The sequence below is a fragment of the Ambystoma mexicanum genome, chromosome 5p (assembly GCF_040938575.1).
Source record: "Ambystoma mexicanum isolate Mex_15411 chromosome 5p, UKY_AmexF1_1, whole genome shotgun sequence".
Classification (NCBI taxonomy): Eukaryota; Metazoa; Chordata; class Amphibia; order Caudata; family Ambystomatidae; genus Ambystoma; species Ambystoma mexicanum.
The window spans coordinates 995,309,115-995,332,280 of NC_090930.1; the positions used below are offsets into that span (position 1 = coordinate 995,309,115).

Genomic DNA, 23,166 nt, shown 5'->3' on the forward strand with positions numbered 1-23,166 from the left:
AAAAGAATTCCATCCAGTTAGAAACACCTGCAAAAGTGAGATCTTCGATTTCATCAAATCACACAGGCTCAGAAACTCCCTCGAAAAAAGCAGATATTCTGGCAATAATGTCATCAACAACAATCGCCCTGGCGCCTTTTATGAAGCTTTACGAGGCAATAAGTGACAATTTAAAAGACCAAAGCTCAATACAGGCTATGATGCACAGCAAACTAATATTCTTAGAGGCGTATATCATGGCAAGAGACAAAGGTCCAGTTAATTTACCAATGGAAACAAGTACACTGGGCCTGACAACGGAACAGAACACATCTGTAACAGCACTTAAGAGGGCTACAGCGTCAATTGCCACACAAACGGACATTACCATAGCCCTAACAAACGAGACTGGCCAGGGTCAAGAGAAAGAGCCGCCACAAAGGAGACGCCAAGTGAGCCTCAATGAGCAAGCTCCGGGGAGGTGTCCCAAATCTCGTAAAGAAAGAAACCCGGTTTCAGAAGAACCAACCAAAGTCTTTGAGAACCAAATGCAACTAGGTAAACCGATAGATGGAAAACCAAAAGGCACAACTCTGTCCAGTCACTTAATCGAGAAAGAAGTTCCCTCACTAACGAAGGAAACGAACAATCGGCTCCCCACTAGGCAAAACGAAAATCAGAGGGGGGCAGAAAAGAGTTCTAAGCCTCAAGCCCAACAACAGAGCAACACTAGTGAGAGCTAAAACCAGAGCAGTGGCGGACTCCCCCATATTCGCCGAAGACTTTCTTGAAGATGACCCAATGCTAAACATAAGCCAACACCTGGACGAGGATCGAACTGCAGAACAAAATAGAGGCCCCTCTCCCTTGGCAGCAAGGGGCGTCCAGTGAGAGGCGGACATTGGCTTGGTGGCCAACCCAGAGGACACACCATCTAGTGTAGTCTTCTTAACACTGGAGGATCGTTGTAAGAAACTGACTAAAGGGGGGCAGTGGAAAGGAGAGAGCTCGAGAGGTCCACCGAGCACTGCTGCTCCCGAGCCAACTAATTCGACACAAGGCAAAGAAAACCGACATGCGTTCAGGTCATTACGACACACCACGCCTGACGCAGGGAAGTATGGCGTAGATAAAACAAGCTCAAGACCCCGCATGGAACCACGGAAACAGCAAGACCCGCACTTTATCTCCAAGACAAATAAATACTACAAGGACAAAAATAACAGGGACCGAAAGAAGTGGATACTAAAGATAGAGCAGATCCCGGGAAACGATGACGAGGTGGTGTTAAACAGAAGAGCAGTGCTGGAACTACTGAGTTTTGTGCCTAACCTCAGATGCATAAACACTAAAGACCTGCTGATAGTGGACCCCAGCCAGAGCCAGCACAAATCCGTTGCACATCTTTATGTTGCCTCAAGATCAGTTTTCGGTCTCTTAAAAAGGAGAGACGAAGTCACTGCTGAAACTCGGATATGACATCACAGAATCAACCAGATCCACAAGGTATACGCGAAGAAGCACCAAACACGCGTCCCGGAGTCAAGCAGAAGAAAGGGACTGCTCAATCCGTAACCAAGGTGATAACTCGTCTGCCAGGGAAACGAGGAGCCCTCTGCCTAATCACCGTCAGCACCCGGAAAATCAGTGGTCCGAGAAAAGGGCCACACAACCTAACCACAGAATCGAGGCACAAACTAACAGCAAGGTGAAGGCCCATAAGGAGCAGGGAGGGGAGTCAACGCCAACAAGGCATAGTCACGAACAAAACTACAGCAAAAGGGATCTCACGATATCAAAAACGATCCGGGTTGACCCTACACAAGCAGCCCAGAGGTTCAACCCTAGAGTCAACCCTGCGTCAGGCCCAGGGTCGTGGATATCAAATGCATTGCATAACGAAGCAAGAAAATAGCAATTCAAGTGGCAAGAGCCCGGCCCAACTTCAACGAACGCAAAGAAAGCTGATAGATCCAACATTCGACTAGGCTCTTGGAACACCAGGGGACACTCCCATTTAATGCGTCAAGGAAACATTGCATTAAGAGATTATGATTTTCTCTGCCTCCAGGAAACCTGGCTTACAGAGGCCCAGACATTAGAGGGATACGAAATCATCCTCGCCCCGGCAACAAAATGTCAGACAGGGCGGCCGTCCTCAGGTATACTGACAGCGTGTCGCCAAGGCTGCGGATTTTCACTAGATTCCACGCTAGTGAGCAGCCCATCAATCCCGATGACTAAAGTAGTCCAGACAAAGTGCAAAGATCATCCAGCCAACCAACCATCAGAGTCATTGATAATCATAAATACTTACTGGAACCCAGCAGGCATCAGCGACACATCTTACCTGGAGCTAATGGAAAGAGCGATTGACGAGGCTTTGGCGGTCCAGTCAACTCCTTTCCTATTGATTTGTGGAGACATCAATGCCACTCACCGGACAAATTCACCAGCAGAGTGGCCAAGAATGCTCCAGGTACAAAGAGAGGTGCAGAGTGGCTAAAGCTAATGAACTCTCGCGAACTTCATAACCTGGACGCAGCCTTTGTAGACCCTAAACGGCTGCCAACATGGACTAGGAGAGAAGCGAGCGCCACTATAGACTATATATTTGTGTCTACATCGTTGCTGTCCGTGATAAGTTCCTTCAATGTGATCAACGCGCCAGCAAGTGACCATAACTTGTTGGAGACAGTGTGGTCGACAACACAGGCGGAAAGGGAATATGCCGCGCCACAGCTTAGTCCGAACAATCAGCAAACAAGACTGAAAATATCGGCAAATTCCATAAAGGAACTAGGAGCCAAATACCAAGCCCAAACACAGCTGGGAACAAGTGAGGAGATTGATTACTTACCCTTGCTGGCAACATACAAAGTAAAGGTCACATACAAAGTAAAGGTCAAACAGAGTCAGCGACAACAGCTTGCACCATAGATACGACAAGGTTGTGATGTCCAAAAGAAAGGAGATGAGAAGACTAAAAACGGCAAGCGATAGTCAGAGGAACCCAAGCAGCTCTAGCGGAGACAGTCGAGGGGTGCCGACAATACAAAAACTGGCTCAAAAACTACCGCCTGACCTTATACCAGCAGGACTCGGAGGCAATCCTGAAAACAATAACAACCAATAACAGACGAGAGTTCTGGAGCCTCCTGAATTCAACAAATGCTCATGGGAAACCCGCATTCATCTCAAACATAGGCGAATCCACCTGGGTGAACTTTTTCAGCTCCTTATTCCAAAAATTGGAAAAAGAGCAAACAGAGAAGGTGGCAGAAGCACCGGCCCCATGGGTTAAAGTGGATGACATCGAGGACATCTTAAAACAAATTGAGAGACTCAAAAACTCACGAGCTCCTGGGCCAGATGGCATTACGAACGTCGACCTGAAGTCCTGCAAGGAAGAGTGGGCAGCTCTCCTCAGTAACATCTTCCAAAGATGCGCCCACTTGCAAACCATTCAACCATCTTGGAAAACGGCCATAGTCGTGCCAATTTACAAGAAGGGCGATACGGAAGACCCAAAAAACTACAGGCCAATCGCCCTCCTCGATTGTATTGGAAAAGTGTTTGGATCTCTCGTGTTGAGAGAATTTAACAACTGGGTCAAAACGGCAGGCTGTCACGACTATCTTCAAACAGGCTTCAAAAAAGGATTGGGTACCGCAGCCAATATACTGCGGCTGAGCGCGCTCAAGGGGAGGATGCTGGAGGGTGGAGCTCGACTCTACCTCACTTTCATCGATTTAACCCAGGCATTCGACAAAGTAGAGCGTCCACGTCTCTGGCAGAAACCCGAAGTCTGGGGATGTCCCTCCCCGATTTTGGAACCAATTAAAGCCCTGTACACTGGCACTACCATGCGAGTGAGACTCAACCAACAAGGTCTCTTATCCCAAGCAATTCCAACGGATAGAGGGGTGAAACAGGGTTGTCCACTTGCCCCGGCCCTATTCATCTCTTTCTTGGGGGACTTGCAGACCGCGTTTCAAGATGTTCACCGTTTCCCACTGAAGTTGGGAAACACTCACGTCAACAGAACCTTATATGCGGATGACCTGGTGCTTCTGGACCACACCCTTGTTGGTCTGCAACGTCAAATGCAGAAACTTTCGGCCTACATGAGTGATAAACTAGAGATTAACGAAAAAAAGACCAAATTTATGATCTTGTCCACAAAATCAAAGAAGCTAGAAAAATCTGCTTTGTTTCTGGGAAAGCAGCGGGTCGAAAAAGTCTCCGAATTCAGATACCTTGGAGTGATTGACTGTTCCAGAAATGACCTGGCAATGCAAGCTCATCTTAAAGTGACAACAAAAAAGCTGATTGCCCAAGCCAAAGCAATCAACAGGAAATTTGGTCGTTTTTCGCTTATTCCTGTGTTAATTCTACAAAAAAAAAAAAAAAGGTAATTCCCACCTTAATTTACGGTGCTGATGCACTCCCAAACCTACCCATCACTATGTGGCCAGGCTTAGAAGCATTGTTTTGGAGAGGGACATTGGGTCTGCCCAATTCCACCTCGATCACCGTAATAAGGAAAGAACTTAGCCTCCTATCTCTTGGGGGAGCAGTGAAATCCAGCATGCTTATGCTCTATCGCAAGTCCAGAACGGGGTCAGACATCTCCATCTTCACCTTAATCAAGAACGAATGCGACAACAGCCAAAGCAAAATATTAAACCGCTGGACAAAAGCAAACTTGGCACTACTGGCAACCACAGAATGTGACGGAGAGACACTCTTCATAAACCCAACAAAAATCCAAAAAAAACTGAAAGAAAATCGACTGGATTCAAACCAGTGAGGCTGCCTCAAAGAACAAACTTACACAGCACCTACCGCCTAACATTAAAAGATTCAACGAGTTACAACCATATATCAAAAAGTTTCCTTCGAGACAAGCCCGAGACCTAATTATGAGAGCACGACTGAACCTGCTTCGAACAAATGAAATCTTGGCAATCAGAGGGCTCTCTACATCGAACAAGTGCCGCTTCTGCAAAGCACCAGAAGCAACAGAGACAATCCGGCACCTGCTTTTGACATGCTCCAGCACTGCCAGGATCAGAACAGTATACCTGACAAGGATTTTTTCGGATCACATACTTAGTGACGAAGATGTATGTTGGTCTAGATTGATGGCCGGTGACAGATCCTCGTGGAAACTGGCCGCCTACAAAATTTTGGACTATATAAACACTGAACTTCTTAGCAGGCCAACGCCAGTCTAATGGTGCCCAAAAGGACCCGTGACGCTCCCGGGTCTCTCCCATTCACCATTCATCATCGGCTGCGTCTCCCACCCTCGTCCTGTTGCAGTCTTCTTTTGGCTTCTATCTTCATACCGCCACAGCTATACAGAAAACCAAATGTCTTCCTTTTGTAAAAATCTTTGATTAAAAAAAAAAAATAAAAAAAAAAAAAACAGTCATGAGTTGAACTTTGCATTTGTGGCAAGGCAGACGAAGCCTAAATTACTTGAACTGTCAAAAGCTTTAAGCCCAAGCCTGTATTGTTGAATTTTACCAGTAAGCCAGAGTGTGCCAGATTGACAAATTACTCACCTTAGTGACTACCTTACTCCTGGTCCATAGTCCCCTTTTCCCCCATACTTGTGGGAGATACCGCAAGCACTGACCAGAGGAAAAATGGGTGGATGGAAATCTCCCTTATTGGAACAAATTCTTAAGAACGGCCTGGCAAAATTGGGCATCAGGTTAAGACAATGTCTACAAAAAGCCTAAGGAGTAGCCTTGGCTATGGACTCCCAAGGGACATGTTTTTGGAAGGCAATAGCAGCCGCTTTGCCACGGACTAGATGTGCATGAATGCCCTTTTGGTGCTGAAGGCCTTGAGTTTTGCAGGCCTCGGAAATACATGAAGCTATCCACCGAGAGATTGATGCTTTCGAGGCTGGTTTCCCTTTTGGGTCACCAAACGTAACAGAGTTGTGAAGAACTTCTAAGTTTGCTCGTTCTGTCGAGGGAACTTCAGAGCATGTCTGACGTCTAGGTTGTGTAAAACCCTCTAGGCATCGGATACCTGGTTCCGGAAGAAAAACGATAGACTGTTTAAATGGAATTCAGAAACAACTCTGGGAAGGAAAAAAGGGCGAGTGCGAAGCCCAACTTTATCTGGAAAGTTAGGAACAGATGTTCGACAGAGCTAGAAGCTCACCTACTCGTCTCGCAGATATTACCTCAATCAAAAAGGCCATCATCCAAGAAAGTTACTCGAGCTCGTAGTGGCCATAGGTTCAAAGGGCTTATGAAATAAGGCGGTGAGGACCACATTCAGATCCCATTTGGGACGAGGGGCCCAAACGGTAGAAACAGATGAAGACCTGCAAAAGGTCTCTTGATGATTGGGTTTGCCAGTGAAAAAGAGCTACTGTGTGGACAGATAAGCAGCAATGGTGGATAACTATGTCCTGCTTGACAAGACATGAAGGCTAGAGGCTGCAAGGTCTGATACAAACGACAAGACAGTCAATAGAAGCCTGCCTGGGATCAAGCTGCTTAGGTAGACATCAATGACAAAAATCGGACTCACTTGCTCCTGTATTGAGCCCTCGTGGAGGGCTTACGTGCCAATTGAATGTACGCATGTTATCCTCGGATAGGTTGAACTGCGCTAATGATTCGAACTCTGGTACCAGGCCACCAAGTTGAAGGATTGTGGCGAGGGGTGCCACAACTGGCGATTTTTCTGGTGAAGGTGGTCAGGAATACTCGGCAACCTGATCGGGGAGCACACCATCAGGTGTTGCAGCTCCGAAAACTAGAACCTGGCTGGCCACCAAGGAGCTATGAAGAGGAGAGTGCAGTTGCAAGCACTCAGCAGTTTCCAGAGCAACCGATGAATCAGAGGCTAAGGAGAAAAAGCGTAAGCCTTCATGTTGTCCAAGGGATCCCGAGAACGTCCCCCAAGGAAAACACTCGGAGGCTGTCCCTGGACGCATAAAAAGGAAGTTTACTGTTTGTTGAGGTTGCAAAGAGGTCCACCGCTGGAGAACCAAGATATTGGTGAGAGCATCAGTGTTCTTCTCCCACTCATAACTAGTCGCAGATTGGCGGCTGAGGGAGTCTGCAGCCACATTGATCCGACCTGGGATGTGCACAGCTTGAAGCCAAACATTGTGTTGGATAGCCCAATTTCAAATTTGGATCGCTAGGTCCACCAGAGGAGGAGACGTTGGTGCCCCTTCCCCAGGTTGTTGATGTAGAACATCGCTACGGAATTGTCTGTGTAAATTCGAACCACACTGTTGGTGATAGAAGGTTGAAAAGCTTTGAGCAAGAAAAAAACTGCCAGGAGTTCTAGGTAGTTGACATGGAACTGCCTTTCGTTGGGCGCATACATCGTACACCAAGGTGACACAGTGTTGCTCCCCGGTGGAGTCTGTGGCAGTTACTTTTGGGCAGGGCTCCTGCAAGGAGATCCCCACTGAAGGTTTCTGGCAGACGAAACCATTCAAGATCCGCCGTCATGTAGGTTGGGACTGGAATCATCTTGAGTCCGAATCCGTCGCCTGGGACCAGCAGCGCCAAAGAGCAAGCCGAGTGTGCCTCATTTTCAGTCGTGCAAGAGGTGGAGACAACACGTAAGAGGCCATGAGGCTCAGGAGTCTCAGGCCGACATGTGGGAGGACTGCAGAAGAGCTGGCACGTGGTTGAAAGGTCTGGAAATCCTGTCCTCCGTCAGGAGCACTCTGGTACTGACGGTATCCAATCGGAAACCCAGAATGATCAGGTCTTGAACTACTGTCATCAACGCTTTCCGCCAGTTCACCAACAGCCCAAGATGGAACAGGAACTGACGGAGTGTCTGAAGATTGGCCATTTCGGCCTGTTGGCAAGGACTGAGCAGGAGCCAATCGTCCAAGTATGGATAGAACTCCCTGCAGTCTGAGGAATGCTGCAAGGACTGCCATCATTTTCGTGAAGACACGCAGTGCTGAGCAGCACTTTGTCCTGAACCTTCGAGAACTTAGTAGCATGCAGCCACGCATGGCGGGAGAGGTCTACTCCAACCATAAGGCCCCTACTCCAACCATAACGCCCTGAGCAGCAGTATCTACTTGATGGGCCACGGCTTGCAGCAGGTCCTGTGCCAGACCTCTGGCATCGGATAAGCCAGAAGACGCACCTTTAAAGTCTTCAAACCTATCAAGAGGAATACTCAGCAAGCTCCTTCCACAGCTTGACCTTAGTAGCCAACAGGATGAGCTCGGTATTAGCCTGACGCAGCTGAAGAGCCGAATTGGAAAATACCTTTTTTCCCTAATGGCGTCAAGAAGCTGGTCCTCCTTGGAAAGGATACGAGACACTGCTGTGGAGGACATGGAGGACGTTTTAGACTGGAGCTTAGCTGCTGCCACCACCGATGAGGGGAGTGGGCATACAGTCCAGGAAATGTCCTTAGACACATGTAGCCAGCAACAATTTTCTTGTTTAGGTGTTGTCCGGAATGAGGTTTTTCCCCAGACCTTGTGGGCTTCGTCCAGGACGTCCTTTTAAAAAGGCACAGGCCAGTGCACTCCTGTGGACTGAGTAAAAGCTCCAGAAAGCACACCTTGTGGAACCGAGCCTCGGGTATTGGGATGTTTAGCAAGGCCATCATGTCCACCACCCAGTCGTGAAAAGCTCAAATAGAGCCAGGCGGGTCGTCGCTGTCCTGGTCAGCTTGATCCTCGTGCAGTGGGAACAGAATCCCGATATGCAGCATGTGGCACCTCAGGCCCCCAAAGGCAGGGTTGACTTAGCCGAGTCTATAGCACAAGTGATAGTGGGGACAGTGGAGGAGGGTGTCCCACTGGCAGTGGTGGAGGTCGTGGCATTACCAGAACCTGCAGAGGAATTGCCGGAGCAGGGGCGGTTCAGGTGGCTTAGGATACATTTCCTTGAATAAATCCTTAAAGTATACCTTCAGTGGATGAGAGTGCATAAGCACCTGAAACTTGCCAAAAAACGCATCCTCTGAAGATGGCCTAGACGCTGGAGTGGGCAGAGGCCTCTCTGAAGGGGCATACACCCCAGGATGGCAAAGAGGATGGCTGCGAGGGTGGTCGCCCACCAACTGGATCCAAGTTAACCAAGGGAGCAGACGCAGGAGGGAGCAAGACTGTGCGGCAGCGGAGACTGAGCAAGTCAATCCATTGGAGGGCGGAACAAGTTCTTATCCGCAAAATGTGGAAAAGGCTGCTCAGCCCCAAAAACAAGCCCCTCAGTACCAGCCGTTGTGAACGTTGGTGTGAGAGGTAGACAAAATGGCTGCCGTGGACCGTGGGGGTTGGACCATCATTTTACGCCTGAGGTGAATGCGTCACAGTTGTGAGTGAGGCCATGGTTACCAGAAGGGTATCAGGGGACTTATGTTCCATTTTAGCCTTGTGACAAGGAACCGCTGCAGAGCCAGTGCTAGCAGATCTAGAGTGCTTTTACGACCCCTTAGAGACTGCTGACGAGTTAGCCCCCAGTGAGGCAACCTCAGTGGAGCCGGTACTCGGACTAAAAAGGTGTTCAACCAGCTTCTTTGCCCCCTCAGCAAGATCGGTTCGACCATAGGACTCAGTGTGGGAAGGCTTATGGTCACCCCTTTAAAGGCAGTGCCCTCGAAGAGGGCCCCTTAATCTTGCTGGTCCTAGACATAGCTTAGATAAAAGGGATCCTCTGGGGTAATCCTAGTACGTTTAGTCACCTTGAGACGAGACCTTGTACACTTTGCACCAGATATGAAGACCTCAGGAATAACCCTGGTGACCAAAGCCCCACAAGTACTGGGCTTAACCTTGGCCTCCAAAAGGGGAACCTCGGATGAAGATCCGGTCCCGGCAGCCCCCTTGCAGGGAACCTCGGAGGCAACTCTGGAGTGCTGTTTAGATCCCTTTCGGGACCCCTCATTGAGATCCATGGTACCAAACCACTTGGGCCCCTCCCAGACCCCAGGAACGAGTCCCCTGGCCGGGTTGCTCTAAATAAAAAAAGGAACAAACTTACCGGCTTCTTCAGTTTTCCTTGAATGAATTGCTGTAGATGTGGAGGAGGAATCAGTTTGAACACCACCTCGCACCTGACAAGCCAATGCTGGAGTGCCCGAAACGGAGAGGGAGTCGCAATAGAAGCACGAGTCCCAACGGTATTCCGGGCCCAAGCACTCCAGGCAGAGAGAGTGCCTGCAACAGAAAAGTTTGCAGTCGAAAAGACTGTAGCTAACGTGACTGTTGCGGTCACACAACCCAAAGTAAATAATCTTCCCAAACATACCCCACCACCCCTTACTATCCTTTTGGCAGCACACCTAGTGTGCTGCTGACTCCCTGCAACACTGGTTCCCTTCACTTACATGCTTGGGAACCAGCACTGCAGGGTCTTTTTTTTTTTTTTACTTTATTCCCCTATGCAGGGGGTCGCGAGGGGGGACCCTGCAACCCCCAATTCGAAAATGCCGAACATGGGGAGCAGGGGACACCCTCGCTCCTCATGTTCAGCATTTTCGGATTCTCAATGGAAATGCCAAATAAATCAAGACTACTCATTCGTACGAATGGTACAGGCCTTTTTCGGTCTTTTGTCCCATTCGTAAAAATGGATCAGGTCTTTTTGGATGTTTCCGATGAACAGGACACGAATCCCAGATGCTCAGGCATAGACAGAATAAAGGCAACCGTGGAACCAGAGCAGGAAAATGAAGGACAAGGAAACAAAAAGAAAACAATTTCCTAAAATGCAAGTGCGTCCGACCCAGACGAGAAAAAAACTGAAGGATGATGTGCGGGACAGAGCTCAGGAAGACGGGGCTGTAGTGACATGCAGTGGGCCCACATAAGGACAAGAGTCATTTTTTGATGCTTTAAAAGTGCTCCGGTCCAGTCCTGAAGGACGGAATGTCCCACAAGTATGGAGGAAAGGAGACGGGAAGTAGGAGTATGATAGAACTGTGCCAACCACCTATTTTAAGAAACTCGAGACCCTGTGCTTCTGAATATGAGGAAGGGCATTACTTAAGCCATTCTGACATTTCTTTTGAGACACTATTTTTCCTTTTTATATTCCTTTACACATTTGTCATTTGGGAAGGAGGGCAAGGTTTCTTTAAATTTTATTCTAAACCTTTTATTTTGACTAGAGTGGTTGGTTATTGGTTTAATGGTTGAATACTCCCATTCTAGAGTTCGGGCGAGTTAGGAATTCTCCTAACCTTTTCAAATCCAAAATAAAAGGTTTTTGTAACTTGCATCTATTGTGTCTTTGTCAGCTGTTGATAATTATTTCTGTAAGGAAGTCATGGTAACACATTCTATTTCAGAGATACAGTCACAACACTAACGCATTTAGCAAGTACTTTTGTTATCTTTTCAAAACAGAGGCTTATACTTTCATGTCCTTCCCCCCCCCATTCTAAGGCATGAGTGATCTCAGAGGCAGACGAGGTGCACTGGTGGTCTAATGGTCAATGGTAGGCAGGTCAGGATGAGGCTCAGATGCAGGAAAGTCGGTGTTCCAGACGATTTCTCCTTCTACAAGTACGTACAGACTTCAGAGTTAGTAAAGTGTTAAGGGGCTTTGTAGAAGGCTCCCTTGATGGGCCCAGGCAAACAGTAAAGGCTAACTCCCAAACACACAAATATCCCACTCAGCCACACAGGATCGACGCAAGACTTCAGCTAAGTATTACCAAAGCCTACACAGTACCTCAGCAATGAAGAAAATCTTGCAGACGGACGACTTCATGATGCAGCAGCACAGGACAGTCTCTGGATTCTGGGTCGTGGTAAACGAAAGAACAGACACTGGATGGCAACTTGCAGCAGCAGTCGCAAGAAAAAGACTCCAAACAAAGGATTTGTTGGTGCTTTGCGCAGCTGTGGATTTGGTAGCCTTTTATAGGTACCAGATTAAGGACTGTTATCGCCAGTCAGATTGTCTTCTCTCTGTCCAGCCCTCTGGTGAGGGGTCTTCAGGGACTCGAATCGGGTCTCTGGAGATCCAGCCAGAGTCTGCCAATGTTTCGGCGACAATCTGACTTCGGAACACGTTGCATAGCACTCAGGCTTGTAGTCCCATGGTATTGGTAGTGTGCAGACCAGGAAGGTCACAGCATGTCGTGGGATGGCTCATTTTGCAGGTTGTCGCAAGACTGAAGATCTAACAGTCTCTGGGTAGGTTGTCTTCTTCGGGACTCCTCGTCGCATGGAAGAAAGGGTCAGAACAGGCTCTGGTTACACAGCAGGCATCTCCTGTCGCTGGATTCAGCTACAGCCGTCTCAGTCTCATCTTCCTGTACCGATTCAGCTGTAGTAGTTGACTGGTCTTCAGAATTAGACAGTTATACATGAACCCACACAACTTCTCGAAACTCTCCCTGCAGTTTACAGAAAGGGGTGGGTGGCTGCCCAATCAGGGAAGTACACTATGGAGAGACATAAAAAGGTCACCCATAAAAAAGAGTAATAGAAAGGATGAGTGGGGTGGGTGCAGAGATTCCCACTCACTCAGGAACATGGAAAAAGAATACACAAGTCCAGCAAAAAGTTCTAGGGATCTCGCAGGTGAGGAAGATTTAGCATAGAAGTGAAAACAACCAGCAGGTTAGTACTGCCATCCTCAAGCTCCAATGGGAGACAACATATCCACAAAATACACATTAAAGGAATTACGCGTGTCTTCAAATACCTTTTTGCATGGCATACAAAACAAATCACAAACCAAAGTTACATTTTTTTTTTTTTTTTTTTTAAAAAGAGCCCATGACTCACTAAGAGTTTAAGGTGAAAAAAATAACTCACCAAGTCAGTTGATTCATCTTCTTCAACTTCAGCTTCATCATCTTCATCTTCAACAACTGAATCTTCGATTGCCTCTTCATCCTCTGTAGCATCTTGGGCTACAACTAATGAACTTGAACCTAGAGGGTGTGGACAACAAAAATGCAAAAGGGGTTGCGTGGGAGTCACAGCTTTTCAGAGCAACATACATCCCAGAGGCAGGAACACGAACAAGAGCTATAAGGTGCTAACAGAAAAAACTTTGAGATGGAGAACAATGCCACACTGAGAAAACAATGCTTCAAATGGAATCACTAACGGTTAGTGCGTCAGTTTAAGTTAGAAGCAACCTGTGTGCGAAAGTGCCGGAACAGTGGAGCTCCTCAAAAGAAACTGGGCACTCAAAACAAAGGGATGGAATTCATGCTGAAAAATATAATTTAAGGATGTAGTTCAAAGCTCGAAGGAACGCAGCAACAGTTAAAGCAAACTGGTGCAGACCAAACAGTCAGTAACTGTTGGGGGTGGGTGAGTGTCGGTTAAGTTACGGTATAATAAAGGACTACAAGATGAAGACCTCTACTATCAGTGAAATGTGAAATGTCTGCTATTAAGTCCTTGAAAAATGTTAATGTGGATTTCAGCAGCTTATGAACAATGGAACTTCAACTAAACCGGAAAATAGTTTTTCCATAAGGCTAGTACTACCCGAACATTGATTAGCGTTATAATTTCAGACGTACTTGAAGTAAAAAGTTGCACTTTCTAGAACACAACAATTTATAAATCCAATTGCTTTAGATTATGCTATGATGGTTACATTTCCTAATTAGACTCGCTAATAGGGGTTAAAAAAAAATTAAAAACATTTAAAAAAATACTTTTCACTCTCCAAAGCACCTACAGTGATGGAGCCAGTAAACTGTGCTAATTAAAAAAAAAAAAAAATGTATTTAAAAAAATTACTGCAAGGTCAAGTGCCTGCCAAACAGTGAATATCCATTAAATACTAGTCATCTCACCAATCGGAATGTTCAGAGGGCAGTCAATAACTACGGTTTTTGACTGCATTTGGTATTTAAAAGCAGACGGGAAATAATGATGCCATGCCCAGGCAAGATTTCATTTCATCAAGGCACTTCCACTCTGTAAATACTTTTTGGCTGAAACACGCTATTTAACATGAAACGGAAAGCCGAAAAACACTGTTTCTTGAAACCCTTTACTTTTACAAGACCCCCAACGTATGTATACTCACGTTAAACCAGTTTTAGTTCAACCAACTTTGCAGTAAAAACGCTTAATTTATGAAGTCAACCTTGTTATTTATAAATACTATAATAGCACAACTTTAGTTTACTACGTTTTCTCTTTATCACTATTTAAGTAAAATGTTTTACTAAACCACCACAACGTGTATTGCTACTACCAATATGTGCTAATAGCCTTATAGATCTTAATTGCAGCACCTAGCACACCCTGCCAGTATGTTCTAATAAGCCTTATAGGCCTCAGGAGAGGTCATTATCACTTGGGAGAATGACCCTTCCCCAACTTCTAGCCAGTGGTCAAGTCCCAGAGTCCAGAAGGTTATAGTATGCAGGCAAATAAGATACAAATTACATGATTTTTTTGTATCAATTGTGCAGGTTTGTTGGAAGGGGTAAATCCACTTTTGCTATTTATACTTAGGATATTAATGTGGCGTAATCCTCCATTGCAGGCGCTGGAACGGGGGATGCAAGGCATTAGCACCCCTGGTTACCAAAGGGGTAATCCGGGGTGCTAAAAAAAAAAAATATATATATAAATAAATGTTTTCCCTTCTACAATGAGACGCACGCTGTATCCTGCTGTAGGAAGGAAAATCACTTTCCATGGCGGCCGGAGGAAGCTGAGGGGAAGTTGCGGCTGCGGCAACAAGGGCTGCCACAGCCAAAATAAGGTAAGTGGGGGTTAGCAAATTTTTTTTTTTTTTTAACAGGCCAGAGGAAGTTGGCGGCAGGGCAGGCCAGCGGGCTTAGACCAGCGGTTCAAGCCCGCATCCCTAGCCACCCGATGGCTGGCTCGCCCACGCATTCTGCTAAAGAGCCTGTTAAGGGCGAAAATGTCTAAATGTGGTTCAAATGCCTGTAGTCCCTCAAACCGCTGATATACTTCTTTCACAACTGACATGCCTCATCACTGCTCTCCATCCCACTTTTCACTAGTTTGACTCCTCGTGCCAAGGTGATGGGATGGAAGAATAAGGGAGGGTGTTTAGGGGACAAAGAAAAACAAAAAGGAGACTAGAAATGGCACATATTGCTGCAGTTAAACGTAGAAACATTTGACAAGAGCACAAGCTGGACAGATTGAAAACAGCAGTAAGAAATTAGAGGAGGGTTCGTGGACAGATTGGAAACATCAGCCCCTTGCTAACAGAGCAGGACATTTAGGCGCGTGCCATTCGGCACCCGATGCTTTGGTACGGCTCCTTTGCCACAGGTGCCCTTTCGGGGGCTACCTGTTGGCTTCGGCCAGAAGTGCGCAGGGACCTATAGGAGCCGGTATGTTTCGGTGCACAATTGCCATAATACGTCGACTAAATTGCTAAAATGGCCTGACATTTCCATCTATTGGAAACAGAATTCCCCAAACGATATGACAATAATATTGAACAATTTATTGAAAATTTGGGAAGTCATTGTCAAGTACGCTAGGAACCGTTTTTGCCTCACATGGCCATACTTGATATGATATGGCATTTGTAACGCGCCTATACACAAGTGTTTCAAGGCGCGACTTGCTGTTAGGTAGTGAAATAATTTGGGACTAGTGTTCTCGCCCCACCGGATCGTTTCTCGTGGGCCCCTCTCAGATCAGGCTTTTAAAAGCACGACAGTCCTCATGCAGCTAATATGAGACTCCCACAGCAAGGAACAGCATGGTCCCTTGTTTCGGGCAGCATGTTCCTTGCTTCATAGCCAGGAGAACATCACATCATGCGTTTTATATGTTACTATCATCAGATAACACCCCAGTGAATGTTAATGGGGCAGATGGGCGAGTTGGTTTGCAAAGTACAGTCTGGTTCACGCCTGACGCCACAAGGCACGGAAAGCTTGGTTCTGCTCTTTAGGACCGCCGGAATTTACAACTGGTTTAACGGTAACGGCAAATTTAGTATTTGTTACCGAGCTAGTGACGGCATAACTATAATCCAAAAACAAAAAAACTCGGGACTGATTTGTCATGAAAAGGTCTACTTGACACTCCCGTTATCGTCCCTCCATTTGCGTTCTTTGAACTTTGACTTTCTCCTATTCCGGTGGCGACTGCGGGCATTGTTGCCTTTGAGCTGACCCAGACACAGTAGCCTATGATGATACGAAGGACTCTGAACATTTGTTACACTGCATATACTGAGACCTTTCTCCCGAGATGTTTTACTTTCTTTGGACGGGCAGTAACTGCAGGCATTCGTGCCTTTGAGATGTCTAGGAACAAGGAATATACAAAGGACGCTTTGAACATTTATCAGAAACTTTTATAAATTGCATTTTATTATTCATTTTTCCAACTTACTTCGGCAGGTGACTGGGCATTTTAGCCTTGTGAGCCGTCCTCTGGTCTAAAAGAAACTGGAATTTATTGCAAGCTTAATGTTCATCTAATGTATTCCTGTGAATAACTATACTCCACAAGAGGTGACTGAGGCTATTTGCGACACCAAATATACCTAGTGGTTCGCTCATCTTGTTAACTTACTACAATTCTCTTGTGACTTCATCCAACTTTATTCTTTTATGTTGCGTTTGGACTTGAGCATTGTGACCGATCATCCCTGCCTTGCTCTGGGTGCAATCTGTTGCTACTGCTGCCTTTGGGCAGATCAGAACTTTTTTTTGCTTTCGGTTTTACATTAAAACTATGCCCAATCTGAGGCGTGGTTTTGGCCAGGGTAAAGCTCAAAGTCAAGGGGAGTAATACAAATGCAACCCCTATGTGGACAATAATGGGCTTGAGGAGGCCCTGAATGCTCCTCCGTTTTTTGCCTAAAAACACTGGACAATATTGGAGAATATACATAATAATGGGGTAGAACCGGGATTGACAGATGCAGTGTGTCTCCTATCTGCACTACCTTTCATGGCTACTAGGAAGGTGGTAATATTACATGCTCGTAATCCACAAAATTCTGGAATCAGGTCTCCTGAACCAAATAACCGATTGCTGACTGTCTTGGGAAAGGATTATTGCACTCTGCCAAGATCATCTATGTGCTTCTCCCTGCCCCCTTCTGTTCCCATCTCTTGTTCTCCCAAAGTCTTTGTATTTGGTAATTCATCTGGTACTATTATCCCTAGGCCTGGGCCTCATCCAGACCTAGATGAAGAGGGGCTTTCAGCCCTCCCACTCCCTGCAGAGGGGGGAGTGAGTGAGGGGGTGGGGGGAGTGAGGGGGTGGAAGAGAGAGAGGGATAGCTATGGCTTACAACAGGAGTGCTCCATTATGAAGGACTATTCATCTAGCTGCTACAGCTACTAGGGAGCTCTTGAGTGACATTATAGGCCTGGATATGCCCTCTATCCTGGAGGATTCTGGAACACTAAAAAGGACTCCGCTACTGCCGGGAGCCTCTGCTCTGCTAGTGTGAGAAAATGGGAGGACTGGCAACCGAGGCCATTATCCACACAAATGGAATAGGATCAGATAATTGGTGAAACCCTGTGGCCAAGGAAATGGCTGCGGGTACACCCCGATTCCATAGCACATGACGAGGGCAAGTCTAAATTATCCCCAAAAAACGAGGAAAGTATGGTGAGGCCTACTGTGGCTATCAATATACATACACAAAGGGTGGGGGTCTCTTTCTGCCCCAGTCCCAGATGGAGTCCACCAACTAGTATAACGACACTAATGGTTCTTCTGGGAACATGGTTAAAATACCAAAAGGAGGGCCCCAATTTGCTTAATAACGAAGTTCCCACTACAATTGGGGCCCTTCAGGCATTCTATCTCAAGACCTGGTATCTTCATTACTATCAAACCTGGATATTACCCTTAATCTTGCACTGAAGAATGGCTGATCAGCAGGACAATTTGGGCAGGGTGCTAACTGGTCAGCAGACTGCATTTAACGATCTGACGAATCGCATGTTTTTTTAAAGGATTTGTCAGGGGGGATGGTACCCCAAAGTGAACAAATAGGAGAAGTGAAGGATTCCTTATTGGAGAATACACAAAGACTTACAAACCTTGATGCCAAGGGGACTTTAATTCTCAAAAGGTTGTATACGCTGGAGAAAACTCAGCAGGCTTCATTTGAGGATCCAACTGAGGGAATGATTGCTAAGGTCGCAACATCTTCTACATCACTGATTGAGGTACCTAGTATTTAGTATTGATGTTTCGATTGATCAACAGTCGTCAGATACACCAGATGGCCCCTTAGCACTTGTGGAGGCAGTGGCTTGCTTGGAGGAGATATATATATTTTCTTTTTTTTTTTTTTTTTACGCAGGCCGAAAACAGTCCATGTGGATCATCAAGTGACGCACCTGATACAGCAACTATGAAAAGGCTAAAGATCCACATAGTAGACAGATGACTGTTAGTGGAAAAAAAAAAAAAAAGCAAAAGCAAACAAACACTTCAAAACAAAAAAATAACATGCAGGCCACTCGGCTAAAAGGGTGCAATTCTAACCTGCAAGGTATACGCCAAATATCAAGAACAGACAGATGAGACTTAGATCTGCAAGAGGACCAAGAAGGCGAGACTACAACTAGGACCTCTGCAAGGTTTCCCCGACACTATTGAAAAGAAGACATTGGCTACCTCTATATTGCCACGCACAGCTAGACGGCAGGCTTTGACTGATGCCCCTGATCAACAACTTGCATCGACTTTGGGCTCTGTAATAAGGACAGAAGTCCTCCAGAACGTAGCATTGGGTCGATTAGGAAAGGACCGTGATGTAGGCTCCTTTGATAGTTTGCAAACAAAGAAAACTAAGATCACCTCTTTTGGTAAGATCATGAGTACTACCCATGTCCGTGTGACAACTGGTCTACTGACGTCTGCGAATGCGACATCCTATGGCGGCAGCTATGGGATGGTTGCAAAACAGAGGGGCCCTGCAATCGTATCATTGCCGAATATTCCAGTAAGTGACAACGTAAACCAAAATTTGGAGGAAATGCCGGCCAGACAGGCATTGCAAATAGCTATACCAGTTTGAGAGGTCGATTCCGCTGAACCTGTACAATCTGTATTTGAAACATCAAAGGGGGTGTCGAATCGAAGCGCTTCAAAGATGTTGGGCTGGGTTGCCAATAATTCATACGACAACCAAATGAGGCTAAATAGATCCAGAGTACTGGCAATTTTCCAAAAGATCCCCCTCTTGAGGTCCATTACAACTGACGATATGGACGGTATTTCATTGCCAGTTGTGGATAACCAGTGCATGGTTAGTTACTTTCAGTCGGAAATAGTGGCAAATATGGTCTGGGAACAGAGAGAGAACCTCCTGGGCTACAAACCTATGGGATTGCAAAGTTGGGCTGACGCCAAAACATTCTTGGGCTTCAAAGCAATAGAAGCACAGAAAAAGAAGAAACTAGGGTGTCTACTGACAATGCTCAAAGGGGGCCTGGGGATGTGATGTCATTAATCGCTAGCCTTTTTCGAAATGGCCAGCATTGGTCATGGATCCAACCTGCCCTCAAAACATCAGGCAAGGCACAAGCCAACCCTGACAACATTAACATGTAGCCGATTTCCTGGAATGCATGTGGGGGTACTAACCCATTTAAGTGCATTGACAAAGCCATCAACGAGGGACTGTTACATATTTACATGTTCCAGCAATCCAGGCTTAAGATTCCTCTTGAACTCGAAGGCGTTCACACCATTACTAGCCCAGCTGTTAACGCATTACTTGGACGACCTAGAGCAGCCTGGCATTGGCCATCGATCGTAGTTTTGGGATTAAACGGGAACTGATCTTTTGTAAGAAATGGCTACGGGGGTGGGGAGGGGTGGAATTAAGGTAGTTTTGGCCCCGGGACATCCGGCTCTTAATAGCTAACGTGTATTGGAATCCGCTGATAGTTTTGTTTGAGACAATACAGGATTCCCATATCGTTATCTTTCAAGCATGGTTTCAAGAGGGTAACGAGAACAGAATTATTTTAGGGGGTGACTAACTCCTCTTGTGCACAGGGTTCTCTTTGGAACACCGCCAAAGCCACTCCCTCTTTGCATTGCAATGTATTTCCGGGCAGTGTTGGGGCCACTTTCTCAGGTAATGGGACATGTCTTCCTTTGACTGTTGCCCATCATCCAATTGCCCACTGTATACCTGGAAAAGAGGAGATACAACGTCCAGGATTGATTACTTCTACATCTCAAACGAACCAACAACCCAAATGTGCCTACCTGAATCACATCAATCCTGATCTGGGTGATCATTTACTTCTATCTTTATGTCTGACTCTTTGCCTCTGATTTTTGACCTCGGACCCGATATTGTAGGTCTGAGGCCAGAGGGTGGTGTGTACTTACCTGGGATAGAAAGACGGTTGCCAAATTGAGTCAGTTATTGACCAATACTTTGTCAAATTTGAGTACAAACTCCCATCATTTAGGAGGGACCAGAGAATGTCCTAAGCTACCCTACCAAATGATTATGGCGTGCGTCAAGATTGGTCGAGAACATCCTTCTGTTCTTGTAGCAACTACTAGACCCCTCCATGATAACAGAATCTTGCAGTCTAAGCTTTAAATGCAGGAAATTGGGTGCGCTAAAAAAGCAGTGCTTATGTAGTCCGTCGAGCACATTTGCTAAGATTTTTTTTGCCAAATAAACAAAAATGTGGTTAAATCTTTTAGGATCGACCATCATTTACGTAACCAGCAGTCCACGCTTTATCAGCTTTGTAATGGCAGGGAAAATACATTTTGGGCTACCATTAATAGGACTCTAGGTCTAAAGGGCAAGGACACAGAGTCCCCTATAGAGGAACAAACATGGGTTGATTACTTTGAGAAGAAATATTCCTTGCTGGGAAGTTCCCATGTCCTTAAATTGGGCCCGGTCAGTGCCAGTTTTTGTCCATGGGACATAGATGACATAACTTGGGCCATTGGCAGACTCAAGCAGTCTCCTGCTCCGGACGCTGGCGTTATTCCGCCATTCGTTCAGAATGAAGCTCCAGAGATTTGGTTGGAACTTTTGAAACCTAGGTTTGACCAAATCTATCTGACCCAGATTATTCCGGTTTCCTGGGCCTAATCCATTATTGTTCCCATTTCTTAAAAAGGGCGATGCCAAAGATCCCAACAACTACAGGCTGATCGCTCTAAATCGATGCCACCAGTAAAGTCTTCACCATCGTGCTCTTGAGGGACCTTAATCATGTTGTCAAACGATCCAAACTCCCAAGTAGATTTCAGGTAGCGTTCAGGCAGGATTTGGGCATCTCCCTTACCACTATAATGGCTCACTTACAACATCACATCCACCACTCACAAGTAGGGGAGGTTCCCTTGGCCTCTTTGGATATGTCAAGTGGTTGTGGTCTAAACTTCTGGGCATGCATGTGCCTAGAAAGTTGGTACAGCTACTTGCGATGATCCATACCATTACTACACTGCGTATATGACTGAACAAAGAGGGGTCCCTGGCGAGACCTGTGAAATCGCATATAGGCTTAAAACAGGGATGCACATTGGCTCTGGTACTTTTCAATTTGTGTGACGTGGAGGGTCTGTAGCAGGGGCCCTCTATCTCGTCGGCTAAGCTAGGCAGTATTAAGCTTGACTGGTTCGCTTTTGCCAACTATTTCATACTTTTTGATAGAACTCCTAGGGGTTTGCAATGTAGGATGAACCTTTTCTATTAATATGCACAAGCTAACAATCTTTCCCTGAATGCCTCAAAGTCTAAGGGGGAATTGTCTTCTTAAAGGGCACCAAATCCAAAACTAGGCACTGGGCCATGGGACCTGAAAGAGTAGAACAGGTAGTTTCGGTGACATATTTGGGCTCCAACCTCTCCAACAAGGTTTCCAGTGAAGCGTGGAAAACTATCCTCCACGCTAAGGGTAAAAAAATTGGCACCCCAAATGAAATGTCTGTTGTCAAGACTGTAAATTCGACCTATACGTTGCTTTTACTTAGCCAAGATAGAACCAGTGATCCTCGGATGGATGAACAATAGATTATGCTGGACCCCAGGAGTGCAATGTGAGAATCCTTTGACAATGGCTTGGAATCATACCACCAATGTTAAAGTCGGTTTGGTTCGGGAGAAAATGGGCACCAATATGTGATGTCGAGGTAAATGGTATGTATGACTGTTAAGTGCTGGTGCACTTTAAAATAAAGCTTGTTAAAACAATTTTTTTAAATTGTAAAAATGCGGCGGCTCCAAGTAATGAACTATGTTCCATGTGAAGATTTCATTGTGCCATGTCACGACCTACCACAGACCAATCCCCAGCAAAGGCGGACTTCGAACACGATAAGCAGATGGTTGTAAATTTTGTCGATGACCAATGAGAAACTTCTTTGTAAATGTTTTGTACAATCATGTTTGAGGGGTGGGTGGTAATAAAATATTTGGGAGTGTTAACTGTTGCTAAAATGTATTAAAAAATATCAATTTATGTAGTTTGTGACTTGGGTTGTTTGGTCCTACAATACTAGCAAACTGCTCCCTCGATTTTAAGCGTGCACTTGTTCCTCAGGTAGTGGAACTAGTTTGGGCTGACGTGGGGGTCTGCACCTCCAAAATTAAAAAACAGAAAACTGGGAAAAATGTTTTGGAGCATGGGTTGTATTCATCCTCCCTCCCATTACATTGAATACCCCAGGCTACTTTGGGGAGGATTAGGTAAATTTGTTGGACATCGGGGTAACAATGAGGATTATGGAATTCATTGATGCGTTGGAGAAAGTAGGTTGCAGATAAGGAATCAGTGTAATAGAAACAGGTTTTGTCGTCATCAAGTAACGCCAAAATCACAAAGATGACAGCGCCTCACCCTTTGGTGGGGTACAGGCCGGGGTGTTCGCCTCAACCACAGTTCCTCACGCTACCGTGCTAAGGGGGGGAGAGGGGGCTTATTAATGTACAGTGCTTTGTATGGGTATGTCTGGTTAAATATAACAATTGCTGTCAAATCTGTGTAGCTAACCTATCTAGCAAGGTAGAGCTGCGAGCAGGTGACAGGGTCAGGAACGCGCTGCCAGCGATAACCAGCAGCGAGCCATGGCAGAGTGTATCCAGATAGGAAGCGCTAGCAGGAACCCCACAAGGGTGCTGCTCAGCCGACAGCTTAGAATTGCAGCACTCAGGGGTACAAGACTTCTGCAGAGCCCTGAACAAATCGGAGGGAGGGATGGATATGGGGGTTGGG

The 23,166-nt window shown here is 46.1% G+C and overlaps 1 protein-coding gene across 1 annotated transcript in view; it reads right to left on the reverse strand.

Annotated features, from left to right (window-relative positions):
* Positions 1-23,166, reverse strand: part of SSR1 (signal sequence receptor subunit 1) — a 297,485-nt gene that overhangs the window by 197,600 nt on the left and 76,719 nt on the right. The window contains exon 2 of the mRNA XM_069613473.1: positions 12,776-12,894. Coding sequence (XP_069469574.1) covers positions 12,776-12,894 — 119 coding nt within the window. The remainder of the gene's footprint in view (positions 1-12,775; positions 12,895-23,166) is intronic.